The 22,279-nt window shown below is 35.7% G+C and overlaps 1 protein-coding gene across 1 annotated transcript in view; it reads right to left on the bottom strand.

Annotated features, from left to right (window-relative positions):
• The window catches only part of AP3B1 (adaptor related protein complex 3 subunit beta 1), a 236,592-nt gene that overhangs the window by 194,705 nt on the left and 19,608 nt on the right, over positions 1-22,279 (bottom strand). Inside the window, exons 2-3 of the mRNA XM_040225914.1 lie at positions 13,977-14,052; positions 1,795-1,869 (exon numbers count right to left, since the gene is read on the bottom strand). Coding sequence (XP_040081848.1) covers positions 1,795-1,869; positions 13,977-14,052 — 151 coding nt within the window. The remainder of the gene's footprint in view (positions 1-1,794; positions 1,870-13,976; positions 14,053-22,279) is intronic.

Below are 22,279 nucleotides of genomic sequence, written 5' to 3'. Positions count from 1 at the left end.
ACATGAAAGCATCAAGAGAAAAATTACAAATCATACAGGAAGATCAATGATCCGGTCATCAGAAACTTTACATAAGAAATTATGGACGGCAAAAGAATCTTCAAAGCATCTTTAAGTGCTGAAACAAAAAGAAACTATTAACCCAGAAGTCTACAAGCAGTGAAACAATTCTTCAGGAATGAAGGCAAAATGCAAACATTTTCAGATAAAAGTAAGAGAATTCATTGCTAGCAGACCTCCACTACAGAAAAAGCCAACAGAGATTCTTCAGGCAGGATGATCTTGATACTGACAGAAATCTGAATCCCTAGAACTCAAAGAGAACACTGGATATGATAAATATCTGAATAAACGATAAATACTTTTTTCTGTTTTTTCTTTTAATTCCTTTATATCACATAAGTAGTTAAAGGAAAAACTGCAGTGTCTTATGATGTTTTTTAACTTATATAAATCTGGTAAGTTAATAACTAAAACATAGAAGACAATAGGGATAGAATATATACAGTTGCAAGATTTCTATATTTTATGTGAAGAAGTGCAACATTAAACATAACTGGACTGTAAAAAGTTAAGTGGATACAGCCAACACTAAGAAAAAAAAAAGTATGGGTTAAACATAAAAACAAGAAAAATTTAAGTGTGATTTCTTCCATTAAAAAAGAGGAAAAGAAGAAAAGAACAAAAAAAACAAAGGAAACCAAAAAAAAAAAAAAAAAAAGAAATGGTGTAATAGTACACTCAAATTCAACAACATCAATAAATACATCAAGTGCTAACAACATCAACACTCCAATTACAAAACAGAGATGGAACTCCCCTGGTGCTCCAGTGGCTAAGAATCCACCTGCCAGTGCGGGGGACATGGGTTCCATCTCTGGTCTGGGAAGATTCCGCATGCCACAGGGCAACTAAACTTGTGCACCACCACATCTATAATACTGAAGCCCGTGCGCCCTACAGCCTGTGCTCTGCAACAAGAAAACCCACTGCAATGAAAAGCCCACATGCCTCAACTAGAGAATAGCCTGACTAAGGCAACTAGAGAAAGCCCATACACAGCAACAAAGAACTCGCACAGCCAAAAATAAATAGATTAATTTAAAAAAAAACACACCATTTGCTCAGATCAATCTCTACTTCTCTTCATTGAACTTTTCAATCCCACTCATCTTTCTCAACAGCTTCTACATGGGCTCATTCTGTTTTTCTTTCACACTCTATCAGTCTCATATTAGTCCAGACTCATATTAGTCCATCTGATCTAAGATTAATTACCTTGGCCTCAGAGCTCTGTGAATCTCTTGACAGTTATACAGAGAGACCAATAATTAGAGGCTCCCACTACATCCTGCCTTCTGCTCACCTCCTGCTACACTGAGAAAGGGTCTACCAGAACTAAGATGCTCCAGGAAAAGCACTAGATTTGGAGTCCAAACACCTGGATTCAGTCTCTGCCCTGATTAGGCCTGTTCCACTGGGCATATAGTACTTTAAAATCAAGTCCCAAGGGCAGAACTTCAACAAAACTAGCTTCTAAGAATACTTAGAAAGTTACCATCCTTAACCAAGGTGAAGTAATCTCAATTTTACTTTTCACATCCTCCAGGAAAATTCCAAGCTAAGATTATGTCTACTTTGTATTCAATTCCACCTATTAAGATTATGGACATTTTATTTGTATCAAAAGTCTAGTCACACTTAAATATCTTATGTTGTATTTCAAAGCAACTGAAAAGTATATGATTCTATCACACCAAAAGGAATCATGAAAATGATGAATCAAAACAGTACCTCAATATTTTTACTGGCCACATTCTTCACAACAGCAGGAAATAGCTCAGATGCATTTTTCCCTTTTGCCATCATCTGAGGAATAAAGGTAGAATATAAGAGCTCAAATTATGAAAAAATTAGTCATTTGAAAACAAAACATAAATTCTACATTCGTATAATATTTAGAAGATAAGCTACAGAAACAAATAAGCTATAGAATTAACAAGCTTAACTCTTTTTGAGTCAGCTTGGCCCAACTATCTGCAGCAAAGAACAATCTCTTGTGAATCAATATAAATACACAAATACATAGACATATTAGGGAAGAAACACAGTAATTTAAGACATGCAATATTTATAATAGATTTCTATGGCTAATGGCATTATAAACGTTTTCAAATATTTGTACTCTATTTAACAAGTTCTTACATTAAAGATATAATACATTTGCAATGGGGTGGGGGTAGAGAATAAATGTTATTCTAAACAAACTACAGTTATTCTTTCTCCCTTTTTTTTTTTTTAATAGATTCCCCTACTTCTCCAACCATTTTCTTCAAAGCTCCCTTCATGAGGTCCTCTTCCTTTCCTCACTAAAGTTAGGTGTACCATCATATTTTCTAAGAAAAAAAAACAAGGTTCAATTCACCCTCCTGTGTTAACTTCTAATTTTTTAGAAAGATCTTTGCTATATACCATATCTAAGAAATTATCTTAAAAAGACGTAAGGTGCTTAGTTTTATAAATTTACAAAAATGTTTTATAAATCCTATGTGACATTTTAAACAATAATCTCAGTTAATAATCTCTCAGAAGATTTTGTACATGACAGCTTTAGAAAACTCTAATATAAGCTAATCTTCATTTTCTATTTCTTTACCTGTGATATTTTTTGTTTTGTGAAACCTTCTGAGGATTAAAGAAGGTTCATAAAGTGGTGCAGTTAAAGTATTTCTATGTGATTTTTACAATTTTCTCATCTGTAAAATGAGGAGAGAGGGATTCATGTTCTCTAGGGTCCCCTCTTTCAGTCATTCAATAATTACCTAAGTCAGATACCCTGTGCTATGATACCCTATTCCAAGGCTTCCCCAACTTTAGTCTACAGAATGCTATTCAAAAAGATGTTACTACATGAAGGAGAAAAAAAATCCTAGAGTCAAATTCATTCAACAAATATTCACCAAGAGGACACTGCATGTCAGGAACTCTTCTAGGCCTTGGGGATAAAACCGTGAACAATACAAAGTCTTTACCCCTTGGATTGTTCATGCGTGCTCAGCTGTGTCTGTCTCTATGCGACCCCATGGACTGTAGTCTGCCAGGCTGCTCTGTTCATGGGATTTTGCAGGCAGGAATACTAGAGTGGGTAGCCATTTGCTCTTCCAGGGGATCTCCCTGATCCAGGGATCGAACCGGCACCTCCTGCATGGCAGGCGGATTCTTTACCTCTCAGTCACCAGGGAAGCCCCTCACCCACCCGAGCTTACTTCTAATGGGGGCGAGGGACAGCAAACAATGTGAGGATAAGCAGTGCTACGGAGAAAGGTAAACCGCTGCAGGAGAAACGCGAAGTGCTAGGCTTAGGGGTGGGAGTTGCTCTTACGTTTTGGTTAGTTTTTGCGTGGTATATATTTTTCCTTCTTTATATTCTTTATCTTTACATTAAAAGTGGATTTTTCCTAGAGAACATATAGTTGCATCTTGACATTTTCATCCAATATGACGGTGTCTTTTAGTTGGTGACATCAGATCAGTACTGATGCCGTTAGATTCAGCTCGGTCACTTTATTAATCAGTTTCCTTAATTCCCTGTGGTTTTTTTGTTCTGACTGCCATTACGCTCATGATTTAGAAATTTTAGTATTCAATAACTTAACTTATATTTTTATTTTTATATTGACTATTCGGCTATAACTTTTTGTGTAATTTTTATTGGTTCTTCTAGAAATTATGAGATAATTACAAAGATGCACAGTTTACAGATACATAGATAAGTAAGTCAAGATATGTCAAACCTTCTACAGTCATCTTAGAGTTTATATTTTACAAGTTATTAGGTTATATGAGTTCTTTATATATTCTGCAAAGTCTACATCAGATATGATTAAAAATACTTTCTCTATGTGGCTGACAGTGTCACTTGATGCACGAAGTTTTACATTTTGATATAGTCTAAACTATCAATTTTTTCTTTTTTTTCCTCACCTTTTGATGTCATATCCAAGAATCCTCTGACAAATCTCATGTCATACCCTGTGTTTTAGCTCTTACAATGAGGTCTTTGACTCATTTTTTAACTTATTCTATATATGGTATTATGTAGGGGGGTCTAAATTCATTCTCTTACATGTGGGTTTTCAGTTTCCAAACACTATTTGGGGAAATGCTACCCCCACTGAATGGTCTTGCACCCTTGTTGAAAATAATGTGGCCACATACATGAAGTTTTTATTTTAAGGCACTCTCTCTATGTATGTGTATATATATAAATAAATATACACACATTTATATATGTATCTGCCTTTAAGCTGGTACCACACATTTTTAAAATTTTAAAAATATATTTTATTTAACCTTATATATCCAAAATATTAGAATTTCTTTAAAAATGTTTCAGTGACTTCTAGCTCCCATGGTTTTTGATGAGATATATGGAGTTGTTCAAATTGCTGTTCTCTTGTATGCAATGTATTTTTTTTTCCAAGTACTTTCTAAATTTTTTCCAGTTTAACTGCTATACATTTATGAATGGTTTTCATTCAGTTTTATCCTGATTTATACAGTATGTTACAGTTCACAAAAGACAGCACTTATTTTTGTTTTGTTTTTACTTCTTACATTTTCTTTACTACACTTTAACTAAAAAGGATAATAACACAATCAAAACATCATTTAAAAGCCTCTCAGACTCTATGGCAGGCAGCTTCAGACACAGTTTCCAGTCATCCCTACCCACAGTATACACACTCTCATTAACTACTCTTATTGAATATGGGCTAGACCTAGTGACTTTTTGAAAAAAACTTTTTATTTTATATTGGAGTATAGCTGATTAACAATGTTGTGATAATTTCAGGTGGACAGCAAACGGACTCAGCTATATATATATACATTCTCTTCCAAACGCCCCTCCCATCCAGACTGCCATATAACACTGAGCAGAGTTCCCTGTGCTATACAGTAGTACCTTGTTGGTTATTTATTTTAAATACAGCAGTGTCAGTACCACACATTTTGATTACTGTAGCTCTGTAGTTAAGTTTTGAAATCAGAAAGTGTGAGACTTCTAAACTTTGTTCTTCTTTTTCAAGACTGTTTCGGCCAAGGACTTCCCTGGTAGTCTAGTGGTTAAGAATCCGTTGTGCAGTGAAGGGGACATGAGTTCGTCCCTGGCCAGGGAATTAAGATCCCACATACTGAGGAGCAACTAAACTGCAAACCACAAAGGAGATTCCATGTATCACAATGGAAGATCCCACATGATGCAACTAAGACCCAATGCAGTCAAATAAATAAATGTGTGTGTGTGTGCACACGTGCATGCATGTGTGTGTACACAGACTTTTTTATTTTTATTTTTTTCAAAAAAATCCCTGGGATTTTGATATGAACTGCACTGAGTATGTAGATAACTTTGGGAATATTGGTATTTCAATAAGTATTCCAATATATGAACATGGCATATTTTTCCATTTATCTGTGTCTTAATATCTTTTAGCAACATTTTAGTTTTCAAGGTACAAATATTTTGTTTCCTTGGGTAAGTCTATTCCTAAGTATTTTATTCATTTTGATACTACCATAAATAAGACTGCCTTCATAATTTCTTTTTAGGACTGGTGATTGTTACTGTATGGAAACACAACTAATTTTTATGTGTTAATTTTCTATCCTGCAACTTTGTTGAATTTGCTTATTAGTTCTGAAAGATATTTTGTGGCATCTTTAGGTTTTCTGAATATAAAATCATGTTGTCTATGAACAAAGATAATTTTGCTTCTTTTCCAATTTGGGTATCTTTTATTTCTTTTTCATGCCTAATTGTCATGGCTAAAACTTCCATTACTATGTTGAACAGAAGTGGGGAAAGTAGGCAGCCTCATTTTATTCCTGATCTTAGAGGGAAAGGTTTCAGTCTTTTACCACTGAGTATGAAGTTAGCTGTGATTTTTTTCTTTAAAACACCGAGGTAGTTTTTTTAATTCCTAGTTTGTTGAGTGGTTTATCATCAAAGGGTACTGAATTCTATCAAATGCTTTTTCTGTATCAATTAAAAATCTTATTTTTTCCCCTTTGTTCTGTTAAAGTCCAACCAAATACCACATAACATGAATGGCTAAGAAATAGTTTATATCAATAACTCTAATTATAAATTTGAAGAATTTTATCCATCAAAAGAAGGTTCAGATTTGCTCATTATCCCAAAAGGACATGCAAACTAATCTGAGAAAGACCTTTAACATCCAACAGTTACTAAAAGAAAATACATCAAAGATTGCGATACACTGCAATATTCCATTCCTTCAAGGACTTGGAATAATCAACTCATCAGTACTTTATCTAAAAAACTTATTACAAGTTCACTACATGAAGCAATACATTTCAAATTCTTAGTTCACATTTCACCAAACCAAGATAAAATATGAATATGTGCTTTAAACATTAGACATACATTTTTCAAAAATATCAAGAAAAATAACATGTATGTTTCAACTTGAGTCCTGCAGTGTAATAAGCGACCACAAGATTTTGAAGTAGGTAGCTTTTCTTCCCTAAGCATGCTTTGGCATACATGAGACTTTATTCAACATATGAACCATTGGAAACTTTTCCCCATGATTCTAAATAAGCCTCAGGTATTACCAAAGAAAGATAATAAAATGAACTGAGACTGTCATTATGGTTTCTCGCTGGTAGATACTACTCATGAGATTCTCTGTTGAACTGCAGGGCTACCAACTGAAAGATAGTCAGATGTGCACTGCCAGCATTTTGATATATATTAGAAAGTAATGTAAAACAAAAACATAACATTTAAAATTTTGGCAAATTAAAATTTAGAAATGTCTAAAGGTTTTTAACTATAAAGCTAAGGTCTTAAAACTACCCTATATACAATTATATGAGGTGATAAAACCCCATATTCAGGGCTCATAAAATCCAAATTATGTAGAGAAATGTAAATATTGAAAATTACATTTAAAAAATAAAGAAAATTTGACTAATATAATACTCTACTAATTGGCCTCTAGCAAACTACTTCCACCCAACAGATGTTTTCAAATGATGCATAAATGTGCATACATGCACATAACATTTCAAAATGATTTTGAAAGCTTCCACAAAGAAACATGGTGCTAACTAGAAATCACACTAAAAACTGGACAAAAGTAAAGGTAAACAAATGATTGTTATAACACACAGTGGAAAAAATTTCAAGAAAAACAATTACTAGTTATATAATAAAAAAAAATTAGCAACCAATAATTGCGAGTTTAAGAGTGAAATACAAGGGGAAATATCTGGCAGAGCTACTGTGCTGAGGCTTTGATTTTCTATTTTCTTCTCCAAAAGTTAAGTTAGAAAAGATCTGTGGTGATGAACAATTTCTCCTGAAAAGAAGCTAGGGGAATTAATTTTGGAAGCACTTCTTGAATCAGACCAACCCATGCCCTTACTGAATTTTTAATTTTAGTTTGATATTAAAACAAAATTAAAAGATGTCTTTCCCCATAGAACTTTAATATGTCAAAAGCCATACTGCCCAAACGTGTTTCTTAAACTAGTACACACCACCACTACTACTACTATTACTACTACCACTAGTGTTTTAAATCCGGACATGGCGTTTCTATTGTGAACATATAAGAATAATTAATATTCTTTTTAAAGGCTTTTTTTCTTTTAACCACTCAGGAAACATTTTAATTTCATGGCTAAAGAAAAGTAATAGGTAATACCTGTCATTTTATTTTTTCTAATTACTAAGAAGAGATAACTTATTTTATTTGTTTAGTCATTCAGTTGTGTCTGACTCTTTGTAACTCCACAGACTATAACTCGCCAGGCTCCTGTGTCCATGGAATTCTCCAGGCAAGAATACTGGAGTGGGTAGCCTTTCCCTTTTCCAGGGGATCTTCCTGACCCAGGGATCGAACTAGGTCTCCCACATGGCAGTCATATTGTTAACCCTCTGAGCCACAAAGGAAGTCCTTTTATTTGTTGTAGTAAATTCCTAAACAAAAACTGGGGCAAATAGTATCATATCTGGCCAGCTGCAACCTACTGCCTTGACCTTCATTCCTAGGGTTTCTATGTTGCTATGACTCTTGATTAAGTGACCTTGGGTTCATTTTATAATTTTCCTAGTCATCAGCATATTCACTTGTATGACATTACTGCCAAATGAGAAGTTATTTTACTGTAAATGAATACGGATCATCAAAAAAGCGAAAGCTCCAGAAAAACATCTACTTCTGCTTTATTGACTATGCCAAGCCTTTGACGGTGTGGATCACAACAAACTGTTTTAAATTCTTCAAGAGATGGGAATATCAGACCACCTGATCTGCCTTCTCATAAATCTGTATGCAGGTCAAGAAACAACAGTTAGAACTGGACATGGAACAACAGACTGGTTCCAAATCAGGAAAGGAGTACATTAAGGCTGTACACTGTCACCTTGCTTACTTAACTTATATGCAGAGTACATCTAATGCGAAGAGTTGACTCATTGGAAAAGACTCTGATGCTGGGAGGGATTGGGGGCAGGAGGAGAAGGGGACGACCGAGGATGAGATGGCTGGATGGCATCACTGACTTGATGGTCATGAGTTTAGTGAACTCCGGGAGTTGGTGATGGACAGGGAGGCCTGGCGTGCTGTGATTCATGGGGTCGCAAAGAGTCAGACACGACTGAGTGACTGAACTGAACTGAAGCTTTTTTTTGGTAGAAACTGACAACCTTTCAAAATTTACATGGAAATGCAAAGGATATAGCATAAACAAAGCTTTTTTTTTTTTTTTTTTAAGGAAGACTTACAGTACTTTATTTTAAAGCTACAGAAATCGTGAGGTACTGGTAAACTGAGGGCCACAAAGACCCATGAACCAGAAGAGTTCAGAAGTGGGTCCACAAATACACAGTAAACTGAGTGTCATTTGAGGTTGAAATCTGGTTGGGAAAGGATAGTTTTTTAATAACAAACATTGAAATATTTAATAAAAATAGAGGCAAATTAGATACACATGTGTTTAAAAACATTCATCTCTTAATCTCACATCATACATAAGAAATAATGCAAACTAGATCTTAGACTCATACATAAAGGCTAAAAATGAGAGGGGAGATCTTTGCAATAATGGAACAGACCAAGATGGCTTAAACAATAACTCATGCTCTGAATCTACAACTTCACTTAAGTACATATATATATATATCTACTTGAATTCCACAAGAGTTAAATATTACAAGTATTTCCATTAAAATCAGAAACAACACAGTGTTGTCTTCTATCATACCTACTACTCAACATCATAGTGTAACTTAATCCCTGCAAAGAGAGAAGAAAAACGAGTAAGAGCCAAAATATTTGAAAATAAAATATAAATCTGTCATGACTTCTGGATAACACAATTAACTATCCAAAAATCTAGCAAAGAAACCAAAAAACTATCAGATTTAAGAAGAGTTCGCTGAGAAGGTTAAATACAAGAACAGAAAAGTCATTTGTTCTCCTATACGCTAGTAATAATTAATTTTGAAAATATAACGAAAGAGACCATTCATAATGGCAAACGAAACTGAAAAGTACACAGGAATGTATCTAGCAAGGAATGTTCAAGATTTCTTATGATTAAAAACTATAAAATATGAATATACTGCTACTGAAAGACAGGAAAAGAGTGGAGATGGAAATACACAAATTCCGTATTACCCTAATCAAAATCCAAAAATAATTTTTAACAGAACTTGACAATTTAATCCTAAAGTATACCTGGAAGCTGAAATTTTTACTTTTTATATCTCAATATGATTTGAAAATTTACAAATACATATTTGTGTCACTTGTCTAATAATTTTTTTCCAGATCTACGGAGATATAATTGACATAGAATACTATGTAAATTAAAGGTGCCAACAGGTACATGAAAAAGATGTTGTTCAACATCAGTCAGTATCAAGGAAATGTACATCAAATCTACAATGAGGTTATCACCTCAAACCTCTTAGAACTGCTGTGAACAAAAAGACAAGACATAACAGGTGTTTGTGAGGATGTAGACAAAGGGAAACACTGTGCACTGTTGTTAATGTGAGATGTACTTACATCTTTCTTATACACACACACACATACATACATATGTGTCTGTGCTGTTTATAAAACGGGATATTATTCAGCCATGAGAAAGGAAGAAATTCTGACATTTGTAACAATATGGATAAATCCTGAGGACATTATACAAAGGGAAGGAATAATTTTTAATTAAGAATCATTTTCCTACAGTTTAATGATCAAGTTCCAAGTTTACATTTATACAAACTTCCTAATGGAAAGTCTGTAACTACCAGACTAACTCCTACCATAGCTATATTTACACTTCTTTATGATGTCTATTTACATGTAAATTACATTTATAACATTCAAGTAGTCTAGACTGTGAGAATATCCATTTTATTTCTTTATCAGTTTGAAAGAGGAATATAGAAAAAACTACCAAATATCTCATTTTCATATTTAGGAATTTCAATAGCATCCTCAGACTTGGTGAAATAATCTACCTTAGTGGGACGTAAAACCAAAATTCAGTGAAATAATTAAGAGTACTGCCTGCTTTATACGGCACTGCAAGACTGTATCCTGCAGGTCTGCAAGCTGAAAGCAGTGTAAAGCAATCTGACAACTGGATCTGTAACTTACAAGAATTTTATAAAAAACATTTAATACTCTATTACTGTCAGAAATATATAGGTAGGAAAATGAAACATGATAAAATTAACATTTATTTAATATCAGTTCAGTTCATTTCAGTCGCTCAGTCATGTCTGACTCTTTGTAACCCCATGAATTGCAGCATGCCAAGCCTCCCTGTCCATCACCAACTCCCGGAGTTCACTCAGACTCGCGTCCATCGAGTCCGTGATGCCATCCAGCCATCTCATCCTCTATCATCCCCTTCTCCTCCTGCCCCCAGCCCCTCCCAGCATCACAGTCTTTTCCAATGAGTCAACTCTTCACATGAGGTGGCCAAAGTACTGGAGTTTCAGCTTCAGCATCATTCCTTCCAAAGAAATCCCAGGGCTGATCTCCTTCAGAATGGACTGGTTGGATCTCCTTGCAGTCCAAGGGACTCTCAAGAGTCTTCTCCAACACCACAGTTCAAAGGCATCAATTCTTCGGCACTCAGCTTTCTTCACAGTCCAACTCTCACATCCATACATGACTACTGGAAAAACCATAGCTTTGACTAGACGGACCTTAGTCGGCAAAGTGATGTCTCTGCGTTTGAATATGCTATCTAAGTTGGTCATAACTTTTCTTCCAAGGAGTAAGCGTCTTTTAATTTCATGGCTGCAGTCACCATCTGCAGTGATTTTGGAGCCCAAAAAAATATAGTCTGACACTGTTTCCACTGTTTCCCCATCTATTTCCCATGAAGTGATGGGACCGGATACCTTATAACATTAGAATCATTGAGAATTAACTGATCAGGAGTAGTTTGAATGGACCTGCCTTATTCTCATCATTTGAAGTATCAAGCAAGCATCTTTAGGGCTTCCCACGTAGCGCTAGTGGTAAAGAATGCGCCCTCCAATGAAAGAGACATAAGAGACTTGGATTCAGTTCCTGGGTGGGGAAAATCCCCTGGAGGAGGGTATGGCAACCCACTCCAGTATTCTTGCCTGGAGAATGCCATGGTCAGAGGAGCCTGGTGGGCTAAAGTCCATGCGGTCACAAAGAGTTGGACACAGCTGAAGCGACTGAGCATGCATGCATGCATGGAAGCATCTTGTATATTCCTTGATAAATTAATTCTAAGTCTGGATCAGCTTCCAAGATTGTGTCCTTTGTACTTCTAATGTTGTGAATTATCTCCTAGAGTTCCTCTAATATGAAGCTTTTGGCAGCATCACTTCCTCGGGGCATATCTTCAGCCTTTTCATCACAACCATTTTCCTCATTTATGCTGAAAAGCCTGCCTTACTGAGGTGCCTCTAGCTACATGTTTGTGCGTGCTCAGTCGTGTCTGACTCTCTGCAATCCCATGGACTCTAACAGCCCACCAGGCTCCTCTGTCTGTGGGATTTCCCAGGCAGGATTTAGAGTCTCTCCAAAAGTGGCAGCATCAGCATTTACACAGTCAGCAATTTCTCTACAACTCCAGTTACATTCTACCTGAATTTCATTTCTAGTGTCATCACTTTTCATTTCCTTCCTGCATTTTTATCTTTGTTGATCAAATCCTGTTTTTCATAATCCATTTTGGTAAAATGTCAAGTGGGCTTCTCCCTGGTAAACAAGGAGGGACCAATACTGCATGCCTTGCAGTCTGTATACAAGCTGAGCAACACACACAGTGACCAACTGCTAAAAATAACTCTGAAAGAAGTGACATGACCCACGCATATTTGTTATATATATATAGTGAGTTGAGGACTGAAGTTAGTGATGAAACTGGTACAGTATGCAATTACTAAGTCAATATACCATGATAACTGAAATATAAACCTATTGTGAGGAGACTGGTGTTATTTAACTAAGCTGTGGTGACTGAAATTCAAATACCAAAGCCATGTAAAGCAAAGAACTACCTCTCCATGAATGCTATTATTACACGGTATAACACTGCATGTGTGTTCACTCATTCAGTCGTGTCCAGCTATTTGTGGCCCCACAGACTGAAGTCTGCCAAGTTCCTCTGTCCATGGGATTTTTCAGGAAAGAATACTGGAGTGGGTTCCCATTACCAACTTCAGGGGATCTTCCTGACCCAGGGACCAAACCTGTGTCTCCTGTGTCTTCTGCATTGCAGATGGATTCTTTATCTGCAGAGCCACTAGGGAAGCCTTGGTTTAACATGAACAAATGAAAAATTTACCAAAAACTCTTCATCATTTGCCTTCATTACCAAATGACATAAATCTAAATAAAAGAATCAAGCAAGTTCTACAGGTATAATTAGTACTTGACTTTTACATATTGTGTTTTCACAACAACAAACTTTTAAACACCGTAAATTCATATCTATAATCATCCTTCATAAATGGGATTTGGATTTTAGAATACAGATTTCAGACTCTCATATTGTGGCACTGTCTGCCGGAAAACAGTACTGTTTCAGCTGTGTTTACATCCTTCTACAGTCGAGTTTATTTGTGCAATTACATGAATTTACTACATTTTGACCTGATACAAAAAGTTTTGGAAAACAAAATCAGCAATTGTGGTGAAAAAAGCAAAGTACTAGTAAGAAAGACAAAGTCTGACAAATTTAATTCCACTGAGACAAGCAGACTCTTTAGCAGATAGTCACTGAATTAAGCCAGTTTTTTTCACTGTCAATATAAACAATCAAAAAAAGAGCAAGACCCACACAAATTGCAAAAATATTTTTAAACTTATTATATAATCAGAAATTGCATTATATTTTTAATTCTGACAGTAGAACCCCTTACATAATAATATATTAGAGTACTATCTGAATTTTGCATTACAAAAGAAAAGTAAAGAATGTTTTTACATCTATTAATATTCATTAGAAGTTCTATGCTGATAAACTGAATAAACCATTTATATCGGTAGTAAAGAAATTTGAAGATCAGAAGAAAGGATGCTCACAATTTTTAGGTCATAGAATGACCAAAAAAATATCCTTTAGCTCATTAGCATCCCTCTTTGTAGGAAGTCAAAATGTTGTAGTATATAATCTTACTTTCTCTTCAAACTGATTAGCACTCTCTATTTGATAAAAGAAATATTTGAGAAACAGAAAAGACAGAATTAGAACTCAAGTTTCTGAATTTTGTCTCTTCATTACTTCTTCCAAAATATTTTAGACAGGAAATTTTAAGTTAATAATAAAGGGTAGATGGGAATGCTTGATTTGGTATTTAACATATTCTATAACATATATTTTTAGCATACCACTACTTGTCATTTATTCAAAAGTCAAAATGATCTAATTACTTTACCTACCCCAACAATCCGTTTCATAGCATCCAATTTAGCAGAATCTTTGCTGCTCTCTAACATTTGCTTTAGATCTTCATTTCTACACACAAAAAATAAAAATTTCATATTTAGATTTTATATAACACAGGCATTAAAACATGTAATTTTAATAACATGATGTACATTATTACCAAATTATTTTCTTATTTATAATTAAATACATGTTTCTCATCTAACCCTACAAAATAATATCAAAGTGGTTAAATGGAATAGAACACTACCCTAACAAAGACATCTACAAGTTAAGTACAAATAAAAGTAGGAAAATCAGAACAAGACTTATGAAGTACGTCAATGTCAACATCTTGGCTGTGATATTGTACTATAGTTTATCACTGAAGGAAACTGGGTAAAGGGCACACAGAATCTCTCTGTATTACTTTTTATACCTGAATATGAATATACAATTATTTCAAAATCAAAAGTTTAACTATAAAAAAAGTTATATAACAATTACCACTCATTTATAAGATGACACACCAATTTGTTTTTAATGGTCAAAAAACCTGAAAAGGCATTTCACACACACACAAATAGATTAGGAATACTGGTAAATATTTAAGGTCATTAACTATCAAAAACGCAAATTTAATGAGAAACCATTACACATCCATGAGAATAGATGAAACTAAGACAATGACAATAACAAATGTTGCCAAGGCTATGGAGCAACTAGAACTCTCACACACTGCTGGGAGGAATGTAAGAGAGTACAATCACTTTGGAAAATTGGGAGTTCCTTCCAAATTTAAACATAAACCTACTATGTGATCCAGTCATTCCACTTTCAGAGACAGAAAAACATAATTCTACCGAATAACTTAAAGAATAGTCATAGCAGCTTTATCCATAGCAAAAAAACAGAAACAATCTAAATGTCCATCAGCAAAATGGGATTTAGCCATACACTGGGATATTACTCACAAAGGAAAAAGAACCAACCACTGATACATACAATAATATGGATGAAGTCTCAAAATTATTATGTGACTGAAAGACACCAGACACAAAAGACCATAACTGAATTAATTTAAAGTTCTAGAAAATGCAATCTGTAGGGACAGAACCAAGGTAGTGGATTCCTAAGTAGAAGGAGAAATGGACAAAGGGACATTAGAAATTTCTTCCATAAGAAGATGGAAATGTTGTGTATCTTCTTAATTGTGGTAGCGATTTCACAGGTATATACATCTGTCAAAAACTCATCTAATTATAATCTAAAATTGGGTAATTTGGTGTATGAGAATTATACCTCCATTAAAATGATATTAAAAAGTTTTTGTAGTGTTTTATTCACATTTGTGAATAAGATATAAATACTCCAAAAGATTAAAAGACATTTATCCATTTCTGAGAAATACATTATTAAGGATCTGATAAGCCATCCTTATACATACTCTGAAATTAAGAGTATCACACTTAAGTCTCAAGCTTACTCAAGAATTTAAATCACTGAACCTTATTTTAGGACAGCACTGAAAAATCATCTTAAATGACTATACAGATTGTAGTATTACAAACTATAACTAATCACTTTGTACTCATTATCAGTTTATGATTAGCAATTTTTAATAGTTTCTACAACAAACTCTCCAGAAAAGAGATTTTAAAAATTTACTCCACACAGCTTCATGCAATATGGTTCAAGGTGCTCACATGCATGTGTGAACCCAAACAATGTATCAGAAGCTCTCTGATCTCAGCTTAAGCTTAAAAGTAGGTGAGAAGAGCTTCCTTAACTACTCTAAATAGACAGCCTTGACAGAAGTACTTTGCATTTTACAAATTTAGGCCTAATACAGGCAGTAAGCACATACCAAGAATAAATGAATGATCATGCGTTATTATGAGCTGAGTTGTGTTCCTTACAAAGTTCCTGTGTTAAAATCCTAACCCTCAATACCACAGAATATGAATGTATTTGAAGAATCATTGAAGAGGTTAATTAAATTAAAATAGGTCACCATGGGTGGGCCCTCATCCAATATAAGTGATTCTTTATAAGAAGAGCAGGTTAGGACTGATTCAAAAGACCAAAAGATGGCCATGTGAGGGCACAGCAAGTAGGTGGCCTTCGCAAGCCAGGGAGAGAGGCTTCCGCGGAAACCAAATCTGCCAAAACTCTGATCTGCAATTTCTAGCCTCCAGGATCCGGGGAAAGAAATGTGTGATGAGGCCACACACATTTGTTACGGTAGTCCTAGCAAACTAATACTAGAGTTAAATGTTACAAACTGTCTTTGCAGGAAAAATAAATAAAGGCAATGAGATTTATTATGAAAAAGTTACTCTTCCTTTCTAAGCAGCTCATAAAATTAAATACAACGGTGACCACTAGCAAGACACAATAAATAATCACAATAATGACTTTTCTCTAATTAAAAATATAGCTAATTAAAAAAAATAGTAAGAAAGCAACATATAAGAACTACATCTGAGGATATATAACAACCAAATATACAATACTCCAATTGGTCACTGCAATGAATTCAGAATTCCTTCTTAAAATTCCCTGTTCTTTCACACTGCACTGTTAACTGAAAAGGAACAAAAATTCCTTTTGTTGAAATTTTTTGTGGCAGGACCCACAAATCAGGTTTTTCCCCCTTCTACTTTTTGCTATTTTCCTGTTTTACTTACTGACCATGTAGGCTATAAAAAAAAAAAAAAAAACCTAAAAGAAACCTTTTAAAACTTTTTGGAAATAAGAACTTGAAAAAAGGTAAAGTAATTAGATAAGTAAACAGAAAGAAAGTGTGACCACACACGTACATGTCAAAAAAAAAAAAATTCATTTTCTCATGTCTGATCCCTTTTTTCCCCAAGAGTATTCTACCAATCTTCTCTACAAGTGTTATCTGGAGAGAAAAATGAGCAATGAAGAATAATGAAGTGTCCATTTTCAGGACATTCCAACCTCCAACTCCAGGTGTAATCTTATTCATGGCCTAATGAAAACTTGGTTTGTTCCTTATGCTTACAGTTCCCTTCCCAAACACCTTTATGTCCTGATCCACTCTCTTAAACTAAAAATAAGAAAACAGGAACTCAATATTAAAGTCAAAGGTTTTGCTCTTCATGCCTAACAGAAAAGATGGTCTTCAATAACAAATATAACTATCTTCAGTGTTAACATGGGTAGAAAGCTAATAACTTTGAGGTTCAGAGAAAAGAAACAAGAAAACTCCTAGGCACTGCCTTCAACCTGATGTAATATTCAACTTCTCAGATATGTCATAAAGTCCTATTGAAAATTCTGATATAAATTACATATCTCTACCCAAATTCCTCTTTGCTTGTCATTAAAACAGTAAAGATATGGGAGAGTTAATACCAAAACACCTCATTTACTCTCAAAATATGTTCACTTGTATTGAGCCATTTTAGGTCTACCTCCTTCATTATACAGATTCAAATATGGTCGATTAACATGTATCACTATATTAACCTTAAGAATTTAGTTTTATAATTTTGAAAAATCTAAATAAGGAACAAAAAGAAATTCTTTGTGGGAAACATCAAGAGCTGATTCAAAACAATGCTGAATTAGTAACATTTTTCATTGATTCTACCAAAAACCAATCCAAATACCTAGTTCTTCATTTATCTACTTACCTGTAGCTTTTCAGCTTTTGAGTATTAAAATACAACTTTATTTTTACATAAGTGACATCTTGTGGTGTTAAGTGGTATAACTTTTCATGTTCAAAATATGCTTGTTTTTATAGTTTCAAGGACCGAAGAAAAATAAGTAACTGGAAAGTTAAAGAAAATCTTACTGTTACCAAGAAGTCACTTTTACTTCAGCACTGTGTAAAGCAGCAACTATTCAAAAAGCAAAATTTTAACAGTTACCCTTTCAGAACTTAAGTAGTAAAGCTTTTACAGTGTATAAATTACCTCTTTTTAAAAAACCCCCAATCCATAACTCATTAAAACCTCCTACTCCTTTGAAAGACTGTGTAGATTAAGGGGAAACTAACACTGCAGCACTGTACACTGTCTCGGCGCTTCCGGAGAGCCATTACTAGCGCACAAATTCTTGCCACTAATCCATAGGAGACAGAAACAGAAGCTGAGAGACTATACTTAGGGCACTTCAACAGTGTAGTGTTATATTTTTGAATGTAAAAGCTAGGGCTAGCATTTTGCATGCTTTTTCCAGCAATTCATTTTTTATTGTATTTTACAGAAGTATCTATCCATAATGGACTGGAAATTTAAAAGAAAAAAAAAAAGGGCCCTTCACCAGTTTGAGAGCACTGTGCTACATAATTACTTCCTTTTCTCTCGAAAGAATCACAAAAACTTGGGTACTATAGAAAGTAACACTTGAATTTTAAATCCAGGAATGACAGATTGGGAAAAGTGGTGAACAGTGATTTCCAATCGGCAGTAAAGTACATCCTCAAAAGGATGCATCAAAAATCTTTGAGAGGGGAGGACTGAAACTTTCTCAGCTCAGTCCAGTCACTCAGTCGTGTTTGACTCTTTGCAACCCCATGAACCGCAGCACGCCAGGCCTCCTGTCCATCACCAACACCCAGAGTCTACCCAAACCCATGTCCATTGAGTCGGTGATGCCATCCAACCACCTTATCCTCAGTCGTCCCCTTCTCCTGCCCTCAATCTTTCCCAGCATCAGGGTCTTTTCAAATGAGTCAGCTCTTCGCATCAGGTGGCCAAAGTATTGGAGTTTTAGCTTCAACATCAGTCCTTCCAATGAACACCCAGGACTGACTTCCTTTAAGATGGACTGGTTGGATCTCCTTGCAGTCCAAGGCACTCTCAAGAGTCTTCTCCAACACCACAGTTCAAAAGCATCAATTCTTCTGTGCTCAGATTTCTTTATAGTCCAACTCTCACATCCATACATGACTACTGGAAAAACCATAGCCTTGACTAGACAGACCTTTATTGACAAAGTAATGTCTCTGCTTTAAATATGCTATCTAGGTTGGTCATAACTTTCCTTCCAAGGAGTAAGCGTCTTTTAATTTCATGGCTGCAATCACCATTTGCAGTGATTTTGGAGCCCAGAAAAATAAAGTCAGCCACTGTTTCCACTGTTTCCCCATCTATTTCCCATGAAGTGATGGGACTGGATGCCATGATCTTAGTTTTCTGAATGTTGAGCTTTAAGCCAACTTTTTCACTCTTCTCTTTCACTTTCCTCAAGAGGCTCTTTAGTTCTTCTTCACTTTCTGCCATAAGGATGGTGTCATCCGCATATCTGAGGTCACTGATATTTCTCCTGGCAACCCTGATTCTTGGTGGCGGCCGAGAGGAGCTACCTGCGCCCGAGGTCGGGGTAGTGGCCGGGAGGAGCTACCCCACGTCTGAGGTAAGGAGCGGCGGCTGCGCCTTGCTGGAGCAGTCGTGAAGAGAGACCCCACGTCCAAGGTAAGAGAAACCCAAGTAAGAGGTAGGCACTGAGAGAGGGCATCAGAGGGCAGACAGACTGAAACCACAAGCACGACAACAGGTCAATCTGATCACACGGACCACAGCCCTGTCTAACTCAATGAAACTAAGGCATGACATGTGGGGCCACCCAAGACGGGCGGGTCATGGTGGAGAGGTCTGACAGAATGTGGTCCACTGGAGAAAAGAATGGCAAATCACTTCAGCATGCTTGCCTTGAGAACCCCATGAACAGTATGAAACTTTCTCAAGCCCCATCAAAAAATTCTAACCCATGGGCACCTCTTCATACTTTGACAACTACTCAAGTGAAAGATGCTTCAACTCCAAAAGGTCCCCTGTATACACGAATGCTGCTGCTCAGTCACTCAAGTGTGTCCAACTCTTTGTGACCCCATGGACTGCAGCCACCAGGCTCCTCTGTCCATGGGGCTCTCCAGGCAAGAACACCGGAGTAGGCTGCCAATCCCTTCTTCAGTGTACATGAACAGGTATGTAGAATAGGTATGTAGGAAAAAAAAGGCTGGGAACAAGAGTCAAAATTTACTTTTTTCTAGCACTGTGCAGCTAAAGGTACTGCACTTCATAATTAGTTTCCGTGTACAAGGTGAAACCTCAGTAACTCTCCCTTGATGACACTCAAAACTTTATGTAGTTTTGGGCACAAAGTATTAATTAATAAACACAAAAGTGAGTAAAATCAGAGAATTCCAACTACCAAATAATCCATTTATTAACTCTCTAAAGGGAGAAACCATAAATTATCCAAGTAAATATGAACTTTTTCTACTATACTCTCCACAAAACTAAAAAAGAATAGTCTACAATTGCTATCACAACATCCTCAGTCCTTGGTAATCTTCGTTTTCTCTCAGCTCTTCTATTAAAAGTTCTTTCAGAAAAGTAAGAAATAACCTCCTTCTTTAAAAATCCAATGCAGAAATCTCATGAATACTTTTAGATTATTTGATATTTGATATAACTGACTCCCTCTCTTCTATTTCTAAATTCCTTCTTCCCTTAGATTCTGTAATTCTCCATTCTCATCTGGTTCTAATTTGCATTTGTGACATACCAATAAACAAAAATGATGAAAATCCCTGCCCTTGTAGAGTTTTCATTTTAATAAGTAAAAGAGACAACAATCAAACATAATAAAAGAATAAATTTTAAAATCATGAGATGATACGAGGGAAAAACAGAGCAAAGGGCGAGAGAATGCAGAAGGGAAAGGAAGAGGCCATTTTAAATAGGGTGGTCAGAATAGGCTAACGAAAGAAATATCTGAACAAACATTTGCCAAGTGAGGGAGTCAGTCGTACTGATACTGGAGGGGAGGGACAGAGCGAAAGAGCACTCCAGGCAGAGCCTGTAAGCAGAGCAGATGAAGGAAGGTAAAGAATGGTAAAGGCTTTGGTGCTCACCCTGAATGAAGTTGAGAACCATAGGAGGGTGATGAATAGAGAAGTCATAGTCTAGTACACAAACAGAATCACTCTGGCCGTTATGTTTGGAAGACACTGTAGGTACTTCCAAATCTGCCCACGCTGCTCTTATTTGTAAGACACTAAACCTGCCGCAGAAAATGACTACAAAAACCGGAAAAAACAAATAAGGCAACTTTCTAAAGTCATCCAGGAAGAACTTAAGGGGCCAAGATCATGGAAGGAATGGAAGCACATAAAGTGGGCTTTTCATTCACATCAGCTTTTTTCCCCGACTGCATTTCTCAAATCGATATCTGGGAGAATAGAATCCAAGGATAAAAATGACAGTTTTAAAAGACTAAAGAGACAAACATTACTGTTTGTGGCTACTAAAGGAACTGGAACTTGAAGGGTGAAACTACAGAGGAGGGAACCAGTGAAAAGGTACCAAAAAATCTGTGTACAAACTCCCTTCAACAGTCGGCTATGTTTTCACAGAGTTAAGAATGCGGGAAATCCAGGAGAAAAGAACAGTGCTGGGAGGTTAAATATTAATGCCTCATCAGAGTTCAGCAGCCACGCACAGCAGGGAAGAGAAGCTGGAAACCAGATCTCCTAAGGAGATGTGGTGGTCTGGTTCCTCAGTCGTGTCTACCTGTCCTGTGATCCCATGAACTGTATGCCCGCCAGGCTCCTCTGTCCGTGGGATTTCCCAGGCAAAAATACTGGAATGGGGTGCCATTTCCTTCTCCAGGGAGATGTTGGTAAATACCCTGGCCTTTCAGTTAAGACCACAGGAGGGGCACAATTGAAAAGTAAGGATACTTCTTAGGAGTATAAGAAAATGTTGATGTATGGCAAAACCAATACAGTATTGTAAAGTAAAATAAAGTAAAAAAAAAAAAATCACAAAATTTAAAAAGAAAGAAAAACTGAAACAGACAAAACCTTTAAAAGCCTAAACTGAACTTAAACAAGACCAAAGTGCTCTGCTAGCACTGTACTGTCAGGAAGAAAAAAAACAAAACACATAATCCTCTTTGGAAGACATCATTCAGAGACTCATCTATGTTCCTGATTACCTAGCATCTGATCAAAACTTGAGACACACTAAAAACAGGAACAAATGACAGGAAAGAGAGAGGGAGGGTGGAAGGAAAGAGGGAGGGAGAGAAAGGAGAGAAAAGACAAAAAAGAATTGAAAGAGTAACTCACAAACTAGTTACTAAACAGGGACTTTTAAACCACTACAGTTAATATGGCAGGAAAACACAGGAAAAGATGGACAAAAGAGACAAAATAATAGAGAATGTCAATAAAGTAGTAAAATCTATATAAAATAATCAAATGAACATTCAGAAATTAAAAGTGTAATTTATGAAATGAAGAACTCACTATATAGGTTTAAGAGCAGAC

The sequence above is a fragment of the Oryx dammah genome, unplaced genomic scaffold, assembly GCF_014754425.2.
Source record: "Oryx dammah isolate SB20612 unplaced genomic scaffold, SCBI_Odam_1.1 HiC_scaffold_26, whole genome shotgun sequence".
NCBI classification, from domain to species: domain Eukaryota; kingdom Metazoa; phylum Chordata; class Mammalia; order Artiodactyla; family Bovidae; genus Oryx; species Oryx dammah.
Note: the sequence above shows the minus strand (reverse complement) of the source record. Positions and strands in the feature narration are given on the sequence as shown.